This window comes from Lynx rufus, unplaced genomic scaffold (genome assembly GCF_022079265.1).
Source record: "Lynx rufus isolate CCGP_SWC_20201006 ecotype Redwood Valley unplaced genomic scaffold, mLynRuf1.p SCAF_12, whole genome shotgun sequence".
Classification (NCBI taxonomy): Eukaryota; Metazoa; Chordata; class Mammalia; order Carnivora; family Felidae; genus Lynx; species Lynx rufus.
The window spans coordinates 61,060,558-61,081,687 of record NW_025814826.1 but is presented as its reverse complement, the minus strand read 5'-3'; the positions used below and the strand labels follow the sequence as shown (position 1 = coordinate 61,081,687).

General features: G+C 56.8%; 1 protein-coding gene across 2 annotated transcripts in view; it reads left to right on the top strand.

Annotated features, from left to right (window-relative positions):
• ZFAT (zinc finger and AT-hook domain containing) overlaps window positions 1-15,460 on the top strand; it is a 191,625-nt gene extending 176,165 nt beyond the window's left edge. For both annotated transcript variants that reach the window (XM_047074221.1, XM_047074220.1), the window contains one exon: window positions 14,519-15,460. In XM_047074221.1, coding sequence (XP_046930177.1) covers window positions 14,519-14,758 — 240 coding nt within the window. In that variant the 3' untranslated portion in view covers window positions 14,759-15,460. The remainder of the gene's footprint in view (window positions 1-14,518) is intronic.
• The last annotated feature ends 5,670 nt before the right edge of the window (window positions 15,461-21,130 follow it).

Genomic DNA, 21,130 nt, shown 5'->3' with positions numbered 1-21,130 from the left:
TGTGTGAGGCTTCAAAGTCTGTTTTCAGTGTTCTTTTAAAACAGTCACTGCATTCTATTAATATGATTGTTCAACTGCACTGCAAGAGACCTGGCGGCAGAATCGCATTGGCACGGAGACTCTTGCAATCCTTAAGAGGTCAGAGAAGATCCTGGCCATCTGCGTTGTCATAAAGCTGGACCGAGTCGAGATCTGTCCCCTTATCCCGCCCACAAAAGGGACCAGGAGAAGCCCTTTCTGTTTTGTTTTCCACTTAAGTTCAAATAACTGGTGAGTTGATGGACTTTTCTTGTTCCCGCAGGAGGTACTTTTTAACTCATGCGGTGAGCAGACCTGTCCCTGACTTCTAGCACCACCCACAGGGTGGCAATAACAGGAGTGCCTCTCATGCTTCCTCTCTGTTCTCCTCTCCCCTCCGGGACCCCCTTTGTCTTCAGAGCACTTGCCTGAGTACAGGAGACATCACAATTGCAGCGTTCCCTCCTTTTACACCACGATAAAACACTGGTGTCTTCAGTTCTGTTGTTTATTCTCCTTTGCCATTGTGGTGGTTTTGCCATGGTTGTGGTTCGTCTTTCCAGAAGATTAGGAAAAGGCATACGTGACTTTAAAAGAGCTGATAGTATGTGCAGCTGCTCTCGTGTTCTGTTCCTCCTCGCGTGGTGGGAATGTCCTGTGTGTTCCATGCCTCCTGGTTTTGTAGGGTAATTACAGTCAAGATGGACCCCGATACCTTTGAAAGGGCCCACGCAGGGGAGTCATGGGTCTTTTGCAGGCGACCGAATGCATTGCATGTTGCAGGGGCTGAGGGCATATGTGTGACTGCTTCCTAACTCTTGGTCTGGGCTGGTGGGGGAGGGTCTAACACCGGCCTCTCTGTTAGGGCCCTGATGGATGCCTGCAATCCAGATAGACATCTCCTTTTATTCCCAGTCCTTTTGAGCTTTATAGAAGCACGAAGTGTCACTGATGACTTTCTCTGTTTTCCCCTTACCGTATCCCGTACTATGAGAACTGGTTGGTTGTCAGCTACACGTCTTGGGTAGTGAGGTTTGGCTCTCGCCTAAAGAACTTTATGGTACCGTTTATTTGATCCTGGGGCCCTGCCAGTTTTAATTCTGTCAGGCTCCTAATTATACACACAGGTAGCCTCTTCCAATGCTTTTGGACTTAACGTTCCTTCTAGAATGTTGTTCTACCGCTGCTGCAGGGCGACCTTCACGATGTCGATCCAGATTCAAAACATTCATTCAGGGTCTTGGCAGTGGGTTATGCTCCCTTGTCACCTAATGCCAACTCCTGTCCTTTGTGAGCCTTCCTTAGTGCTCCCTTAGCCCTGTGAATCTTTATCTTTGTTTTAAATAAAACTTCCTTCAGAGACCTCGGTGTCTGCTGTGATTTCGGGAGGATGACTTGAAGAATTGCATCCTTGTTCCCACCTCTCTTATGACTTGCTGAGCTCCTTCATCCCCTGGCAGTGATGGAAAATTCCACTTCTTTGCGAGATTTTAAAGTAAAAATCAGTGCCATGATCTCTCTGTGGCCATGTGGGAAATTGTCTGAAAAAATAGAGGATAAAGGTTTCCCGATCTCATTCTGGCCCTCTTGTTCATATAAAGCATCTTTCGCTAGCCTGGGGATGTCAGTCTGTTGAACTTTTCTCCTCTTTTCTCTTCCTTTTCCCTGAGCCCTGATTTTCCTACCGTTGGGCCCCCGGAAGCTGTGGCTTGGCTGGTACTGTTTGCAGAATCCCACTTTGAGTTTCAGTATTGTTGGGTTTTCTCACTGCTCCTGGGGGCCTGTTTCCTGATCCACAGCCTGGGCTGGGGCAGGTGGGTTTCATCGGCCTTCTCCCGTCTCTGCAGCTCACCCCGCAACAGCCCTGATAGGAGGGAGCCATAGCCGTGGGCCCCATCTGAAGGATATGTGCTCCTGGCCTTCCTTGAGTTTGCCCCGGGGCAGGGCTGCGGCCAGCTGGTTCCCCTTTGCATCCCCGGGAGCAGTCACCTCTGTCCTGCTCTGAGGAGTTCCCCTAACCCAGCGCTGGGGACTCCACAGCCCTCCCTCCCCGTCCCCGTTAGCTTCCCTAGCCGTGAATGCCCACCCTCCACTCCAGTGCTCAGCCCGAAACCAGGGGGTCCTCACGTGTCACCCCCACGTGTGATTGTCAGCACGTCCTCCCCTTGCTGTGCCATCTGCCCCCACAACACACCTCACGTGTCCCCGTGTCCAACAGCCGCCCGCTCCATCTAGGCAGCTGCTACTCCAGACGTGGTCTCTGGACCAGTGGCATCAGTCTCAGGGAGCTTGTTAGAAGCTCAGAGTGTCTGGCTGCACCCCAGACCCCCCAAGTCAGGCGGCACGTAGCACCGTCCCTGGTCCCCACTGATTTGTGTACATGGCCGAGTCTGAGAAGCTCTGCTCTAAACTGTGGGTCTCCCCACCCTGGTTTACAGACCTTCTCTTCACTGATGTCCTTACCTTCCCTGCTGCTGCTCTAAGGATTCCAGCACCCCTCACTTAAAACCCTCCGGTAACGTAGAAAGTGTTCAGTAAACTGGGAATAGGACCTCCCCACAGCAGTCTGGCGCCCCTGCCTCCCTCTGCCCCCGTGCTTATAGTGCGTCCGCCTGCTGGGCAACCTGCTGATCCTCTTTTCGCACCTTTGCGCCCTCTGCCCAGAACGGCCACTCATCACCAGCCTTTACGGGGCTCACTTCCTGTCGCGCGGGGTCAGCTGCAGGGCCACGCTCTCCGTCAAGCCCGCTCTCGAGCTCTCCGGGCCACGTCGGGCCTTCTCCGGAACCCGTGGATGGGATGAGCGGTCCTCCTCGGGCTGTGTCATTAGGTGGTGCAGTTGACCTTGACATCGGAAGAGTAGCCAGGTTGGGCCGTGTCTAGTCCATGAGCCCTTGAAAGCAGAGAACTTCCTCGCCTGGTGGCAGACGTCGGCGAGATGAGAAGCAGAAGCATTTGTGTCTTTGTGTCTTCGGCCACTTCGCTTGTGGTCATCTCTCGGGCAGAAATCGGAAGCGAGACCAGTCACCGAACCCGGATGAGAAGCGGAGCACCCCTTTGTTACCGTCAGGCAGGCCGGCCGCACCGTGCGGGCCTCTGGGCAGAGTGGAGGCCTGGAGGCTTTGGGGGCCTTCTTGCGTCCGGGTCCGCGCCCACCCCTGCTATTTGTAACTGCAAGGAAGTGGCCGTCCCGCTCTGCCCAGAGCGGCCGTGGGAAGCGGGAGGGCTGGGGGAAGCGGCTTCCTGGGGGCAGACGCTCGCAGAGGAAGCCCAGCCGGTGGGCTTGTCAGGGGCCGTCACCTGCATCTGTGGGCAGAACGGGGGCCTCCTCCCCAGTCAGGACAGTAGGAAGGGGTAGGACACGGGCTGAGTCAAAGCTCTCCTGTCCTCCGGCAGCGGAGGAAATGGGAGGAGGTGGGATGGGGGGTGTGCCCCTCTCACCACCGTCCTTGGGCCCTTGTCACAGACCACACCCTAGTGTGCCTGGACTCACCTCTGCCTTCCCCATCAAATGGGGGCTCGCTGAGACTGGGGTTTGCCCTCCTTCTTCTGTGAGGTCTCCAGCTCTTAGCTTGGGGCCTGCCGGGTTTGGAGGCTTCCCTCGTGCCCGGCATCAGGGATCGAGGATCGGATGGCACGCATCTGAGCCGGGCGGGCTCAGGCTCCCTTCACCGTGGGCTGCAGCTGCCGTGGGTGCCCAGCCCGGGGAGCTGCAGGCCTCCCCGGACACACAGCACGGTCAGCCCAGGCCATGTCGAGTAGGTGGAGAAGGAGCCCGTGCCACAGCCGGGAAGGGAGCAAGTGCCTGAAAGGGAGTCAGCCTATGTGGGCTTGAACTCACATCCGTCACCTAACGGTATGTGACCCGGAACAAAGCACTTCTCTGCTTTTTTGTTTGTTTGTTTGTTTTGTATTTTAGAAAGAGAGAGTGAGCAAGTAGGGGAGGGGCAGACAGAGAGGGAGAGAGAGAATCCCAAGCAGGCTCCACACTCAGCCCGGAGCCCAGAGCAGGATTTGATCCCTCAACCCTGGGATCGTGATGTGAGCTGAGATCAAGAATCGGACCCTCAATCGACTGAGCCACCCAGGCGCCCCAAGCACTTTTCCTCTTTGAACTTGTTTTCTTATCTGTAAAATGGGACAGTAATAGAACCTACTGCGTGGGGCTAACGTACAGATTACGTGATTATGCAAATGAAGCAGCTGGCAGTGCCCGACTCGTGATTAAGTCCTCAATAAATCTTAGCTCCTGCCATAGGAGTGACATAGCTCCTTGTCCCCTTTCTGTGCCTGTAGAATTCAGCCATAGCAGTTTCTGCTTCTAGAAGTTTCTGTTCAGCAAACAGGCACTAACACAGCTGTCCAGGGCCTGCGCTTGGCATTAGGAGTCCCAGGGTTTCATAGGAGAGTTTGTTGCTTGGTCCAGACAGATAAACGGGTAGTTGCATCGTGTAGATTAACATCGAGTCTGTCAGGTCAGCACTGAGAAAGGCCGGGGGCTGCAAGGATGGTCACTTGGGGTGATTTTGAGAAAAGTCCACGAGGGTGGAGGACTTCTCTCCTGAGCAGCGTGCCGAGGAAAATGTTCTCAGAGTGCAGCACGGGGGCTTCGGTGAGAAGAATGACCCTGAGAGCTGCCGTCTGTGGACGGGTTCCCAGGCGGGGGTGAGGCTTGTAGGGAGAAGCATGTGTCCCGTGCGAGGTGCCCTACGGGGCTGCACAGCCCCCCCGCCAGCACCTGGCACTAAACAGAAGTTCAGTACCTGTGTGCTTAAAGGCCAAGGAAGTAAAGCATTATGCACAATAAACTTGTCTAAATAGCAAAAGATATTCCTAGGCAGTAAGAAGCTGTTTCCAGCTTCTGTTTCCAGACTCCTTCCTCCTTCCCTGTCACGGTGCATGTGCTCTGGTTCTGTTTGAGTTCAGCTTTAAAATATCTCCTGAATAATTCCGTTCAGATGGGTATCGAGCACCTGCTGTAAGCCGGCTGCCATGTGGGCACGGTCTACAAGGGGGACGTGGTGGGGCAGTGGGGTCGGGGCATCAGATACCTGCCCTTGGAGGGGAGGGCACCTGCTGGCGGTCATGAGCACCGCGTGTGACCACCTGCCCTGCACCAGCCCCGTCATCACTCCTCACATGTGCGTAGAGAGACCACTCTGTCCACCCCATTTTACCACAGTTTCCAAGACAAGGATTCTTTTTTCCTCAGTTGATTGTTGAGACCACACTGAACTGCTCTTGGACTCTTGAGAAATTCGAGACACATCAGATGTCTTAGCCCTTTTTGCTGCCCGAGCATCTGTCTCTAACCCCCCCTCCACCGGCTGAGTGAATTTGGCCCACACGCAAACCTTCTTACCCTTGTTCTGTGATGGACGCAGGGCCAGTAGGGGGGCGTCTTTCTGTTTCCAGACGTCTCTCACAGCGAAGGGAGTTGGCCCCTCCCTTCTGTGCAGACTGGCCCTCGGGACCCTGTGGACAAGTCTGCTCCATGCAGGAGGGCTCCCCAGGCCCTGGGGTCTAGGAACCAGGCTGCCGTGTTGACCGGCCAGACCCCACAGCGCCCCCAAGCACCGGGATTTGATTGGGGATGGCAGCGACCGCCTGTAGTGAGCAGTCTTTATAACCTGGGCTTTGGACTGTTTATAGGATCAATATTTTCAGAAAAGAAAGAGTATCTACTGTCTATTTACAACCAAGAGAAAAGTAGGGCGGAGGGGAGGCATTATGCAGTCTCCCCAGGAAGGATGAGTCACGGCCTTGCTCACTTGCTGGGCGTTTTGTCCTTTTTGAAAGGCTTTAAATCTTCATTGATACACGGAATGGCTTCTCCCTGCCTGTGAATATCTTTTGATGTTTCTACAAGTTTCTTGCTCATAATATCCTTATTTCGGTCCTGTATATACATACATATTTCTAGAGTTGGAAATTTACGATGCTTTTTTAACAAACCACATTCATTTATACCTCTTCTTTCCTCTATAAATTTGGTATGGTATTTACCATCCTCCCTTTGTTTCTGACATTTACAGCACCACACCTAATCGACGGCAAATGTGCTCGCTTGCTAACCTTGGGACATGGGTCTGCCAGCCCCACCTGTAAGCTCTCGCTCGGTTATACGTTCAGCAGTGGGTGAAACCCTAATTACTGCGAAAAATGAGGCTCCTTCCTCAGAGCTTAAACATACACAGGGGACTGTTTCACCTACAAGAACAGACTGCGGTATTATCACTCTTGTTGTTTGGTTGTATTGGGATCATTCCTGTTGTTTGCTTGTATTTGGATCTCTATCTGCAGCCCTCTCTTACCTTGCCGTGAAATCTGCGAATTCCTGCGGCAGAAGGGACCCTGGAAAGGTGTTCGCAGTCTGGGTATCCCACAGTGTTCAGAACCAGGGCCCTGTCCTTCAGGAAACCTCCTGCCCTGCCCCCAGGGGTCCAGGATGAGTGCCCCGCCTGCCTCCTTCCCCTAAACAGAGCGCAAACCCGCGGGTACCAGCCCTGGCTCTGTACTGAAAGGTCTCCTTTAATGCCACGCGATGTGGCCTAAAGCACGGGGGCTACGGTGAGCGCCCCTGGTGACCTCATGCATTTGGAGACACAGGCTTCTAAGGGGCCTCTGCCGCGGTCGCAGGTGACTCCTCCCCATGACTGGCACCATCTGACTGTGGCACCTGCACGGTCTCAGCTCTGCTGTCTTTGGTGGGTTCTGAGCAAGGGTAGCACATTTCTTAAGAGTTCTCCTCTGCATTCATTTTTCTCAGTGATTCATCCAAGAAGGAGGGACTCACTATTTACTGTCTGCCAGGCGTGATGGGGGTCAGTGCTGGGCATGCTAGCTCAGGGCGCAGGGGGCTCCCGGGATGACAGGGCATAGACCCGATTCTCAAAGGAAAGGAGGTGGGGTGGGTGTGCAGGCAAGCAGAGCAGCAAGGACAGGAGTTCAGGGGCAGAGAGAACACGTGTGTGGTCAGGGTGCAGAGCCGAGCATGGGGGAGGCAGGGACCGGGGCGGGAAGATCCTTGTCCCTCCCACTGGGGGGCTGGGCTTCATCCGCAAGGCTACAAGCCACCCAGTAGTAGACAGAGGCAGTTAGAAGGACTGTAGGCCTTGGAGGGTCTCACCTGGCTTCGCCTTCCAGAATCCCCTGTGAGATTCACACACACACACGTGCCCACACTCATACATACACATGTGCTTGTACATGCATGCACAGATGTATGCATACCAATGCCCACATGCTCACGTACACACACACACACACACACACACACACACACACTTACGACACACCTCCAGTTTGCCTCCTTGTGGCAGTCCAGCTGTTGTTCTAGGTTCTTCGTGTCTTCCGTGCCTGGCCTCATTCCGCCTGCCCGTCACGGGCGATCATTCCATTCTGTGAGTCGATGCTCTGGACGGTGGCTCTGCCCTCCCGGTGGCGTCTGAGTCCTGTCTGCCTCCCCTGCACCACCGTGGGCCGGTGGTGAGGCCGGCTCTCGGCTGGTCCTGAGAATGACCGCGGCACCAACAGGAGGAGAGTGGGTAGGGCTCCCCCGTTCATTTCCTGGCTTGCAGCCCTGGGGGTCTCCCTTTCAAGGGCTGTGCCCCCGGAGACGCAGTGTAATAAATAGGAACTTGGTTCAGCATATGGGGACGTGGATGGAGGTGTGAAGGAGGCCTGAAGCCATCTCCCTGCAGCGGCAGAGGTGACCGAGGGCTTTCTTCCTCCTGAAAACGTGAAGGAAGATCCCTGTCATGGAGACATTCAGACCAGAATCTCCCACGTGAAGGTGTTTAGTATTTTCCCCACACCCGCCGGGGGCAGTAGGCTTGTGGGACAGCAATGGCATGTGGGCCGCGTCCTGATGGAGGTGCTTTAGTGCGATTTTCATTCCAAAGGGTTATGAAGCGAATAGACACTAAAGCAATGCCATCCCGACAGGTATGGTTCTGGCCTCTTTTCATTCTAGGGCCAACAGAGGTTTTAAACCTACCTTTGGTTACTCATCGTTTATTTCTGAGCTTGGAGCCAAGTTTAAATAAGGCGCTAGGTTTCGACAGAGCCCGACTGTTGCCTGGAAATTCTGGTGCCTGCCAGGACTGAAATTGCAGAGGTCTGATTGAGCTTCTGAGGGGTTTTGTGGACTGGAGCCCCTCCGCACGAGCTCATGGCCGACTCGGGCACCAGGAAGTTATCCATGCTGTTCTGAAAGCTCTGGGTGGGAGGCGTGATGCACGCGTGTTTTGTATTATAATCCGCCAGCCGTGTTTAGAAATGGTGTGTTTAAATACCCAGCTAGTAACAGCTTTCCCTTTTTTCTCACTGCTGCTTCTGTGGGATTCAGCCGTGAGACACAGCTCTTTCTTCCCTTCATTGGCCTTTGTTTGTCATATGATGTCCTTGAAAGTCTCTGGGCTGTTCTGGTGTCCCGGGGGCGTTGTGGTCGGTGCGGTGCATGGCACAGGACGGCGTGTGCTGGGCACGTGTTCCAGGGCACGGAAGGCTGTGCACAGAGGTGACGTGCTGTTCCGGGGCAGGCTTCCCCACGGGACACCGCTTTCCCGGACGCCTTCCCGTCTGGCAAGACAGCCGCCTCCACGTACTTCTCCTGGCCAGTGTCAGGGATTCCTGAGGACAAGGTGTCCTTGCCGTCACTGTCCCCCAGGGGCGTTCTTGGGAGCATCTATGTCTGAGGCATGGGGACACTCTGACAGAGGAGCCCATCGGTATGTTCTTTTCAAAGCGGAAATGGAGCTGTGAAAATGGATGATGCCAGGGTTGGATGTGGGAGGCCAGCGAGAGAACCAGGAAGAGGGGCGGTCCCGTGCCGTGGGTGAGGAGCCCCAATCATCTGTCTGCCCGTCAAAGGCGTGGCAGCCCGGGGGGCCGCTGTGTGGCCCGGACCGAAGTATCTCCTGGCCTGGCGTCCAAGCGCGTGGGTGTGGGAGGGGGCAGAGCACGGGGGCAGAGCCCTGAGAGAGAGAGCTCTCCGCCTCCCTTGAGCCCCACGCTCCTCTGGAGCTGGGCACTGAATCCTCGAAGGTGTTGTGATGACCGGCCGCTACGGCAGAAGCAAAATCCTTCCCGCGGCATCCGCGCGTGCCCCTCCCCCCGCCCCTGCACAGACTGCTGGGATCGCCCTTGGCGGTGAGAGGCAGCCGAATCCGGGAGCCGCAGAGCTGTTTTCATGTGTGTCCTCACTCTGTTACGTGTCTGCGGTGTTCACCCGTGGCCCGGGCCCCGGGCTAGACGGGCCGACCGTGTTCTCCCAGGAACCACCCCCGCGTCGTGGCCGGCGTGAGGCCGCCTCGTGCAGGCTGGAGAGTTTTCAGACCAAGAGTCAGAAGACCTGGGCAGCTTCCTTTCTCTCTGAGCCTGCCCCTCTCCCGTAAAATAAGGGGGTGGACCTTCAGGACTTTCGGAGCCAAAGGGGATCCCTGTGTGGACAGTTTGCCTCTGAGCCTCCCTGTGGTCTGGGAGGGCTCCCGTCAGACAGACACCAGGGCCAGCAGTGGCCTGGCCTGGGGTGTGGTGGCAGCTCCAAGCTGTTCTCTCTGCGATGGCTTCCAGGTTCTACCCCCGGATAGTTCTGTAGGTGGCACCGACGCCCCCCGTGTGTCCGCTCAGACCGTGGCGCCGGGCTGGGACGCAGGAGCCTGTCCCTGCTCTCCAGAAGCTGCGGGCACATCGGGGGGATCTGTGCAGGACGGGCTGTGATACAGAGCCGGGTGAGGGCTCTGCACAGGCTCCATATGGCGCGTGTGAGCGCAGGGAACCCCTCTTCCTTGAGGGCTCCCCCAGCTGGGGCCGCTTCTCGAACGTTGGGAATGAGAACGGACAACCTGCCCGTAACGGTTTTTACAGAGAAAAGCGGACGGGGGACCAGGAGCAAGGGGAGCACGTAGGGCAGGCAGGGGGGGTAGGGAGAAAGCGAGACAGTGGGGCAGCTGGGCTGCTGGCCTGCCCCATCCCCATCAGTGCTTGCCCTCGAGCGGATAAGGGGGCTGGCGGCCACAGGAGCGCTGGGCCTTGGCGGGAAGAGCGTCCTTGGCAGGAGTAGAGCCCAGCAGACAGCCAGCTGGTGTAGATCCTAGAGCTGCAGAACTCGGAGCCTGACTTAGTGAGTAATTTGTACAGTCCCGTGGGTTAAGGTTTTCTATTAAGCTATCTCTGCTGCTAATAATTTAGCTGGAAGATATGTTAGATACAGAATTGGGGAAACCCATCTCAGGGGATAATGACATTGTGAAGGCATATTATGTCTACCGTGGGGAACAATTTTAAGCCTGTGCTAATAGTTGAAGCTACGAGAGATGATTCTGAATGGAAGAAATGGTTGAGGGCTCTGTGGGCAGCTGTAAGGCCTTTGGGTTGTGGAAGGTAATCATGTAACCCGATTGATCGGTGACACGGAATCCCATTAGTCGCTGTCACACCACACCAGCCGAGGAGGGTCTCTGGCTGGGGGGTCACCCAGACCGAGGTCCAGCTCTTGGTACCTTCCAGCTGTTTGACCCCCGGTGAGTCACTGGGCTACTGAAGATTTCATTCAGAAGGGCCCCAGCACGAGGCAGTGTGCGTCCAGGGCCGGCCAGCTGGACGCCGGGCCCCATGGGACGCGGAAGGTCCACGGTTTGCACGAACATGAAACGTGGGGCGTGGAGGGCAGAGAGGGGCTCCCTCCGCTGTGTTCCGTTCCCGGATCAGCTGTAGGCCAACGACAGCTGGGCTGGCAGGGCCCCTGGCTCACAAAGGCTCCTGAAAACATTAACACTGCCCTGCAACAGGCCCAGGCAGGCTTCGGGAACCGTGGCCGTCGTGAGTTAGGTTTCAGGACTTGGTAAGGTGATGGAGCAGTGGCACGCGGACCCTCTTACGCCTGTGCCCCCCCCAGAAGGACGCTCTTTGCAGGACTCCTGCAAAAGTCACATTTACCTTCGTCGCCATCTCTCTCCCTGGTGAATTAAGCCCGAAAGCCCGCGTTGGGAAGGTGTACTGTGTGCTCTCATCATTAGCAGTGGATGGAGTGAATGGTGATTGTGTCGCACAAAACCCTGGAGCTGAAAACTGAAGAAACAAAACAGAAACAGAAAGGAAAAAGGGTTGTCTTTGGACAGACTTCATCCTTCGAGAAGACGATACAAACAAATGCACGTATACATGTAAAGGGACAGTGAGACAAGTGTAACACTCTGGGAGTCTTGACCTCTCACGTTAGGCAAGTTTTGATTGGTGGGGTTTCATAGATGGGGTGATGCTGGCCCTTCTTGGAAAACCGTTCGTGCCTCCCTTTGTAAAACGAAGTCTTAGTCCCTCGGCTGAGGGAAGCCCTTCCGGACCCGACCGTGAACCTCGCTGCCGCTCCTTCCCAGTGCTCTCTCCGTCCTGTGACTTTGGCACGTTGGACAGATGCCCCCGGAGGGCCTCCCACGAGCAGATGGCCCCGTGGCCTGCAGCTCAGGGTGGGGCCCGGCGCCTCTGGCTCAGCCGGGAGCAGAGCCTCGATGCAGAGAGGGGTCCAGAGCAGAGGCCGAGGACGGGGAGCCTGGAGTGTGCGAGAGGGCTCAGAACAGAGCCCAGGTGAGGCTGTGGAAGCAGCAAAGAGGGTGTCCCAGTGAGTAAAGCTGAGGTCAGCTCAGCAATGTGAGATGGCGCAGAGCCTTCTGGAAAGGTGAAGACAGAACTCTGCCTGGTGGGTGTGCTGGTTGGGAGATGCTCACTAGCCCCTCTCTGTCTGCGAAGCCTTTTGCCGCCACCCCGGACAGCACCACCCTCCACGACGCAGCCCCCGGGCCCCCACGCGACGGTAATAAGCACTTGGTTTACCGTTATTCCAAGCACGGCGGCCTCACTTGGTCTCTGCCTGTCTTCCTCCCCACGTCTGTGGGCAGAGGCCGTGTCTGGGTCATCTCGGGACCTCCCCCTCCTCCTGGGCTGGCTCCGGAGAACCCCACTATCATGGACACGGGAGGCTGCGGCCTACGCGGGGGGCAGGGTTCCCCGTGTCCACGGCCCTGGTTGCGGCCCTCGTCAGTACGGGGCCGTCGTGGTGTCCGCGTCGTTCACAGGGACAGGCGTTTTTAGCCAGTGGAAACTCGCTGTTGTGACTGCCTCGCGTCTCCCGTGCCCAGGAGTGTGTGTGTCTCAGAGCTCGTGTGCTGGTTGATCTCAACATTTTTATCGCATCATCCGTTTACCTGAGGTGCAGCAGGCTTACTTGGCACGTGGAAGGTCCCAGGCCCTCAGCACGGATCACCCCGCCCCTGCACCTCTTCCTTTGTGTAGAATTTCCTGACAGTTAAGGGGAAAAAAAGCATTTGTTGTTCCCCTCCTTTCCCCAGCCTTCTGCCAGGCACTCTCTTTCAGTGTGAAATAAATCAATATTTGCTTCTAAAGTCTGGGTGCACAGTACATTTTCCCATTTAAATGAAATGGAAGCAAACACTAAAAGAAAAAAAAAAAGAAAAGGTCGTGATTCACTCTAGAAAAACAAATCAGGCTAAATGTGTTAAGAGTTTCCACTCAGGATAGGTCTCTGCTTCTGGTGAATTTTTCTAGTTCACATTAGCAGTTCCTCCTGATCGTAGCTTCGTGTGGTGCCCTCCCCAGAAAGGCCTTCCCGTTCCTCTAAGTGCAACATAATCTCCCTGTTGACACAGCACTACCTGCTCACAGGGTACAGTACTGTCACAGGGCCGGAGGGGGACCCCTGGAAGCCACTTGGGTCAGTCCCAGGGGAGCATGGAGTCGTGGTTGTTGCAGACGGACGGGCAGGGAGAAGGTGGCTTCTCTAGACACCAGCTGGGAGAGGAGTCAGGTGCCATGACTAGGAGCTTCCAGAGGCCACCTGACTGCACCCGCCTTTCCCGTCAGTCCCTGGAGTCACTGCTCCTTCTACCCGCCCTGCCTGGCATCCCTCCCTGCTTCTCCTCCAGAGATGTTCCCTGGCCACCGGCCCCTCCCACCCCCCAGGCTCTGCCGGCCCCTCGGCCCCTGCGTCTGCCCCGCTGGGCTGTGGTTTTCCACCGTGCCTGTCACGGCCTCTGGTACCTGGTGGGGCATCACTCAGCAAATACGTACTCGTGTGTGCCAGTCATCCAGCTTGGCCCTGGGGGAGAGCTGTACCTGGACTCCGCAGCCCCTGCCCGCACAGAGCGCAGCGTGGTCTGGCGGGGTGTGAGAAGAGGACAGAGGTTTGGAGGAGGGGAGGAAGTCACAAGTGACGGACAGGTCGCAGTACCTTTCAGGCAGCGGGTGTTTACGAAAGTCATGTCCGACGAATACTGCGGGTGCCGGAAGGGCCGTGGTGTGGTTAAACACCCACTTCGTGTGTAGAATGTCCTTTATCTTTCCTCCAGCCCCCTGAAGTGGGCATTAGTCCCCCGTTCACAGATGAGAAAACTGAGGGTTATAGGGTAGGTGTGTGGCCTCACAGCTAATCGTGGCGAGCAGCCGTTCAAGCCCTGCTTAGCGCAGGACAAAGGGCCGTGTTGACCAAGGGACCCCTTTGGCCTTGCCGTTCGGACCCCAGCCCTTGCCCTGGAAAGGATGCTCCTGTCTCACGTCCCTGCACACATCTGAGAACTCTGATCCCCTTAGAGAACAATCCCATACCCTCCTTCTCTTCCAACCCTTCCGTTATTTTTGCGGCCTCAGGCTCCCAGCTCCTCCTAAACCTTCCCCGTGTTCTTTTGATGACTTTTCTTCCCGAGATCAAAGACGGTTGTTATTTAAAGCAGGCCAGAGCCCGCAGGGTCAGGGACGCTGGGCATCAGCACTACCGGAATTGGCTCTGTCTGGAACCCGCCTGCTTGGAGCTCCGGACAGTGGCCTGGCTGTACAATTCAGGTGCCCTCCACTGACAGATGTCCCCACAGACTCTCCTGCCCAGCCCCGGGGGGCGGGGGCTACCTCCGCCGGCCACCTCCCCCGGATAGCTAAGGCATTGGTGTTGGTGGACTGCATCTGGGGGGAATCAGTCTTGCAGGAACATCTCCTTTTTCCCAGTGCGAGACTGATCTGCAGTACAGGGGGCTGGGCTCCCACAGTGTGTGGAAAGCCAGAAAACCCGGGATAAACCTAGGCCCCTTTCTCAGCTCCAAATGGCCCAGCTTTGAATTTCCAGGAGCCGCCCACCCAACCCTCGACACGGTTGCAGTGCATAATCTGCGCGCTGCCCTCCAACCCGCACACCCTTGGCCACCCCCGCGCCCCTGGGAGGCAGCTTGGCGTCAAGAGAAGAGCCTGGACTTTGGGTGTCAGCTCGGGCTCCGCCACCTGCCGCTGCTGGGGCCTCTGGCCGTGTCGCTCTGCGGCGTGGAGCCTCCCTCTCTTGGTCCATAAAGCAGGGACGGGAGCAAGCGCAGGGCCCTGTGTGCAGTGGGGACGAGCTCCCGGAACCTACCAGACGCTCCGTCAGCAGTAGTTGTGATTCTGTTGTCGTGGCTCGACCCGGAAGCAGGACCCGTGTGACCTTTCTCTTGCCCTCACACAGGTCACGGACGAGGAGCCCAGCTCCAACCACACGGTCATGATCCAGGAGACCCTCCAGCAGGCCTCCGTGGAGCTGGCTGAGGAGCACCACCTCGTGGTGTCCTCTGACGACGTGGAGGGCATCGAGACGGTGACCGTCTACACTCAGGGCGGGGAGGCCTCGGAGTTCATCGTCTACGTGCAGGAGGCCGTGCAGCCCGTGGAGGAGCAGGCGGTGGGGCCGCAGGCCCAGGAGCTCTAGGGGACACGCGGCGGCGGCTGGACGCCACGGGGCGGGCCCGCCAGGCTCTCCGCGGGACGGCACCCTTGGTGGCTCTCTCCTCCACGGTCCCCGCCCAGGCGGCCAGATGGGGCTCCCCTCGTCCCCCTTTGGGGGGGCAAGGCGACCGGCATCACCAGCAATACAGGACCCCCCGTTCCCAGCACAAACACACACACCCCTTCCTCTGCGTCCTCTGCTTCCGGAAAGACTAGGCATCGACTTCCCACACAGCCCACGCCGCATCGCCCCTTTGCTTCGGGATTCATGCAGGGACCCGGTGCCCGTCAGCGTCTGCCCTGAATCACACCCCCAACTCCCTGACCCCGTGCAGGTGCCCAGCCTTCCTCTGGGACCGCTCTGTGGCCTGAATGATGGGAGGGAGCCAGCCGGCACGGAGAAAGTGACCTTCTGGTTTGGAATCCCCTCCCGGGGAAAAGAGGGGAGGGGATCCTCGCTTTATCCACAAGGTCCCACTCCCCCACGTCCCCAAGTGTCGAGGGCACTTGTTACCGCTTGCGGAAACCACGGTTGAGGACCTCTTGTTCCTGCGACAGGCGGGGTCTTAGCTTACGTCTTAGAATCCTGCTTTTTAAAAAAAAAAAAAAAAAATGCACTTTTTACTATTCACCTCCCGTTCTATGAGATGTGGTGGGTAGAATAAAAACATTCTCGGCCTGAGCACTCCAGTGTCTCCATTAGCGTGGGTGGTCTGTGTCTCCCCCTCTTGTGAATCAGAGTCTTAGGTTTGGGCCCCACCCGGAACCACCCCATCCGAGGTCCAGAGTCCTCAGCTCATAGATGAGGGTGCCCCCCCCTTCTAAAACATTTTTACATTTGCTTTGGGGCCACGGCTGGAGGTGAACGGTCTTGCCTTTTATTTCCCGGGGCCTGGCCCTTGGTTTGCTGCCTCTGAGACGCTGCCCACCCCTCCTTTCCACCTTATGCTCAGGAGGGGCGACCAACGGACCGAAGGCGTCATGGCACGCTGCTCTTGGAGGTGCAGGCCGGGAGCCGTGATAAATCCCTTCTTGAGCCTCTGCCCTGTGCACAGCATGGTAGGGGCATCGGGGTGAGTCCTCCGGCGGCCTGCCCCGTCCTGGGTCTCTCGACGTCATCACCCACCCTTCAGTTCACGGAGGCCAACATGTGTTTTCTCTGAGAACCCTTCAAATGAAATCTTCGGCGTATATAAACGGATGCACCGACACAAAGCGGTAGTTGCTCTGGTTGAAGACGGTGGAGTTCACCGCCCTGCGCACTTGGCCCTCCGTGGGTCATCCCACCCCGGCAAGGCCCCAAGGCGCCTCTTGAAGGAGGTGTAAAGCTGCTGCTCTAAGACCAGGAGGCAGGTGGCCTCTTGCCCTAAGCAAGGAAGGGAGTTCAGGGAAGGAAGGACACTCCCCGGTCGGGATGAGTTGGGGAAAGTTCCCAATGGAGGCGGCCTGTGATCAGAGCCTTGCAAGCTAGATGGGAGGATAACGGTAGAAAAGTAGCACTGAGTCCTGCCCGGGACGGGACAGCATGGGGGAGGGCCAGTGACCCTTGGGCAGTCCATCTGGCTGATGGGTGGCTCTAAGGAGAAAAGCAGAAAGATCAACCAGAAGCCAGAACCTAGAAGAACCAGGGATGATGAGACAGGATGGATATTGATCTTATTCAGTGAACCACGGGGACGTGGCAGCTGTGCGTAGCCCCAGGGTGTGGAGGGCAGAGCGCTCCTCCCGAAAGGGTGATGTCCAGACACCAGGGTGGGCTATGTTGCGATGCTGGAGCATATCCAGGTTGGAGGCAGAGTTCCCGGGCTCAAGCCCAGCTCCATCCCTTCCTACTTGAGTGACCTTGACACGTTTCTGAGTTTTAGTTCACTCCTCTGTGGAATGGGTCTCAGGATAATTGCTAACTGCTAAGATGGCTGAGAGGATTGAGTGGGCAAAGCCCTGGGAGACACTCACAGAGTAGCTGGCCCATACTCTGCACGTATCGGTTACGATTTGTATCGCTAGGCACGGGGGACCAGACCTCCGCGCCCCCCAGACTCTACCGTCTAGTGGGAGAGATGGGACGTGAACACACAACAGGAAAAGACTCACTGAATGTGCTCAGTGCTCCGAGTGAGGCCACAGGGGGGAACCTGCCCTTCCTTGGACCAGAACTGATGGGGACATGGGATGCTGAGGAACAGGTGCCCAGCCATTTAGGGGCACTCAACCGCCCGCACAGCTGTCCACAGAGCTAGAGTCTGGGCGACTTCAGGGCGGGCCAGTCCTGCCTGCTGGTCCCCTCGAAAGTTGGATCTGACTCTTTCTGAGATGCACGTCCAGCATGGGCCTTCTTTGCATCATCGTGAAAAAATCTTGTTCTAATTTGCAAACTCCCCATGAAGAGATACCTGTCCTGGCTGGTGTTCGGCGTGAGTGCCCTGGGTGCCTGCTGGGTTGTCTGGAGCCCTTGGGCACCGCTAAATACAGATTCAACGGACAAGCGGCTTAGTGTCATGAGGGCCTTGTGCCTGGGCAGGGAGACAGGCTTTGGTTTGAGTCCGATTTCCACAGTGAGGATTTGTTGTGATGTTGGTTAACCTTTAAGAGTATCGTGTCATCACCCGTAAAACGGGATAAATCATTCGCCCCATTTGCCTGGTTTGTTTCAAGGATTTACCGTGATCGCGTTGCCGTAACTGCGCGTAGTAGGAACACGGCAAATACTTTTTTCCCGTTGTTCACGGTGGGTTCCTAGGAGAATCCCATAGCAGCTGGACAGGGTCGCCTCATGTCCCCGCCTATGAGTGGAGCGGAGGTTCACGTGTAGTCCAGTTGCAGAAGCCTGGTGTCCACTGTCTCCCCTCTCCTGGGCCTGTCACGGTGCCTGGCATGCGTTGAGTCACACGCTGAGTCCGCACAGGCCAATCAGCTACCTCCAGTGGCCGGGCACTGGGCTGTGAGCTGGGAACACAGCTCAGCAGTGACGCGCCCCAGGCCTCAAGGACTTAGCCCTGGGTCAGAGGGTGGAAGAGAAGCATCTGCAGAAGCAGAGCCCGGAGGGGGGCCGTGGAAGACATGGCTGTCACCTCCACCGAGCCCGGGGCCAGGCAGGGTGGAGGCTCACCCGGGAGATGGGAAGTAATGGAGACCCGGAGCCGGTGTGGACTGGCCCAGCCGAGCCCTGCTCTGTGTCCCACCTGTGCCACGCTGTGGTGCAGCTGGAACTTTGGGAGCCTGTGGCATCTGGCTGGTTGAGATGACTCCAGAGGACGGAGGCAGGGACCCCTGAGTGAGGTTAGGACCTTGCTAGGCCTGGAAGGAAGGGGGTGGGGAGAGAAAAGGATGGGTGGGGAGAAGGAAGGGAAGAGTTTTGCTGTTTAGTGCATCCACACCGTATTTTGTACCCACAGACCGTTTCCCTTGACCGCGGTCCCGAAATCATCCAGCCTTTGGCTCTCCCCTTGCAGGGCTGTTCCTGGGGAGGCTTTGCTCATTGCAGATGTTGGGCAGCAGACGGTTTATTTTTGCTTCCCTCCCACCCCCCACCGAATCATGCCAAGGCAGACAGTGGGTGACACCCCACTGTGGCTGCTTGGTGGGGCAGGGCAGGCGGCCGGATCTCTAGAGGCCTTTCCTAGGGAGCTAGTGCTGAGCGTGGGGTGCGTCTGAGTGGTATGCCCAAGTGATGGGTTCCTTAGTTCTGATTATTCCCCCTTGGCTGTTTCCTTGGATACTTCTTGACCCACACTGTATTTTGGGCCAAGAGAAGTGACAACTTGTGCTTGGGAGACTGGGCTCCTGCCTTCCTGTTTTACTGTGTGTGACAGGGACCTACTGTGTGCCAGGTACCGCACTAGGTCCTCTGCCCTCCGTCGCTGTATTCGGTCTCTCCATCCACCTGTGTCTTCGTAAGATTGAACTGCCGACGCTTGAGTGCTCGCTCTGTGCCAGCCTTGTGGATGTTACGAATTCTCACAGCAAGGCGAGAATGGTGCTATCGTTAGAGTTTTACTGATGGGGAATATTAGCACAGAGCGGTTAAGAAACTGGCTGAAGGTCACACAGAAGTAGCAGAGCCAGAATTGGAGCCCCAGCAAGATCCGCGCTGATAACCAAAGTACCCTCGGCCAACTCTTCTGTCCCTTTTACAGCTGAGAAAACAGAGGCTCAGTAAGGAACTCACCTTGGGTGACATTTGAGGGCAGAAAGTGCTGTGGGACTTGAGTCCAGTGGGAGTATCCCATTCCATCAGCTACTCTCAGCGGTCTGCCGCCTCTCCTGTTATCTTCCAGCCCTGACACCAGGCAGGCAGAGCAAGGACACGGTGTGGGGGTCAAGGTCAAATTCGGGGAGTGGTGGGGAGGAGACTTAGAGGCAAGAGAGCAAGAGCCCCTCCATGGGCCCAGGAACCATGTAGCTAGGAGGCAACAGCAGGTCTGAGCTGGAGCCGGCAGAAGACAAGAGCCCCAGGGCCCCCCAAGGTCAGACACAGAGTCGCGATGGGGACCAGCCAAGGGGGGGGGCCTATGATGTTTGGCTGGCCTGGCTCTCGAAGACTCCTGGCTCTGTGCCCCCCCGCCCCCGGGCACCCCTTCAGCCGGTCTTGTCCTCCAGGAGCCCTGACGCCAGCCGGCATCTGGGCGGGCTCTCCCTCTGCGGTGGGGACCCGCCCCCCAGGCTGCCATATGTCACCGTAGGGCCAGGCTTTCGAACGAGCAGCAGAGGTCCAGGCATTACATACCTGGGCCTGACTCCACTGCTTAGAGCTTGTGTAACTTGGGAAAGTGATGTCCCCTCGCCGTGGCGCTAGGGGGGCTAGAGAGGGATGGCCGCAGGGTGTGAACAGCTTCCTGCGACAGGACCAGACATGCCTCCAGCCCACTTAGCACAGCACAGCGCTGCGAGGCGCGGGGGTTCCGGCCCATCCCGTGGACACAGGTGCCTCGGGGAATGTAGAAAACAGCCCCAGGGGTAGCGAGATTCACGGGGATGACTTTTGTGCTGTGCTTACCACAGCAGTCTGGCGTGGAAGGACGGCTCTGGCCCCTGGAGACCGTGCTCGGTGACGAGGCGTGGCCTCCCCATGTGGCCGCACAACGTGGCCGGGCCACGGCAAGTTTGACCCACCTTACCTGCTCTGAGTGTCACAGTTTTGAGGAGATGGTGACTCATTTTCTAACCGGTGTCTACAGGGCTAATTTAGCAGATTAATTTTTCTTGTAATAAGGATTTAAAACTCATTAGCTGTTGTCACTGATGATTTTCCCCTTGTTCTTCAGCTCCATGTTTCAAGGCTGGAGGGGAGAAAAAAAAAAAAAAATCTTTGATGACAAATCCATCTCCCCCACCCCTTCTAAAATTTCAAAGTGAACTGTCCCATCTCGTCCTTGGACGGAACCCGGCCTCGCACGTCCGTCTCCCCCCGTGATGATAGTTTTAAGGCGGAGGAGGAAATCTTTGGGAATCAATTACGCAGACGGATACTTGGCTGGAGAAATAAAACAGCATGCTGGAGGGGGACTTAATTTACCATGCATCACAAAATTTTCTAAGTAAATTATTTTCAAGTCAGCTTGGCCCTTCTCTTAGCCATGACGGGGCCACGTTGGCGTTTGATTTAAAAAATTCTAATCTATCACTGTCACTGTTCCTGCTGCAATTTAAGGCTTGGGTGGTTTGTGGTAGATAACGGTTGTTACACTTCCTGCAGGCTAAGAAGGCAGTGACAGTTTTGGTATATTAACTATCATAAAGCAGACAAAAGGGAGAAAGAAGGTCTGTGTAGACAGAAGAAGGACGTGTCAGGCCAGAGTCACCTGTGGCGCCTGCTGCCTCCCCCTGCCTGCGCGCGGCCTTGGTCCCGCCGTTCAGTGCGTCTCTTCCGACTGTCCCAGGACCAGACCCGTAGGTGACGGAGTTGCGTCCCTGCAGCAGCCTCGCCCCCAGGGGGCTCATGGTGGACCAGGAGAGGCTAATAAGACAGCACTAGGGGTACAGCCCCCCGTGACGGGCGCTTAGGTCCCAAGCACCTACCCAGATACCTGGACAGGAATTGGCCTTGAAACGCAGGTCCTGTAGGCCGTGGCGGGAAGCGAGACCGCCTGGCTTCTGTCACTCGCGGGTCCCAGCATGGTGACTGTAGTAGTCTGGTCTGGGGGGCCTCTGACAACCTCTCAGCTGGCCCTCTGTGAAGAGGAAGGGTGGGTATGTTTTCCGCAGGGTCTGAGGTCACAGTCCTGGGTTGGAGTCACGGGTTCACCGGGTACTGGCTGGTGCGTCACGTGTTGTCCCCGAGCCCGAGTTCTCTCATCTCTGAAGTGGTTATCGTGGTGGGACGCTCCTCATCCAGCCGCGGGGAGGCTTCCGTACC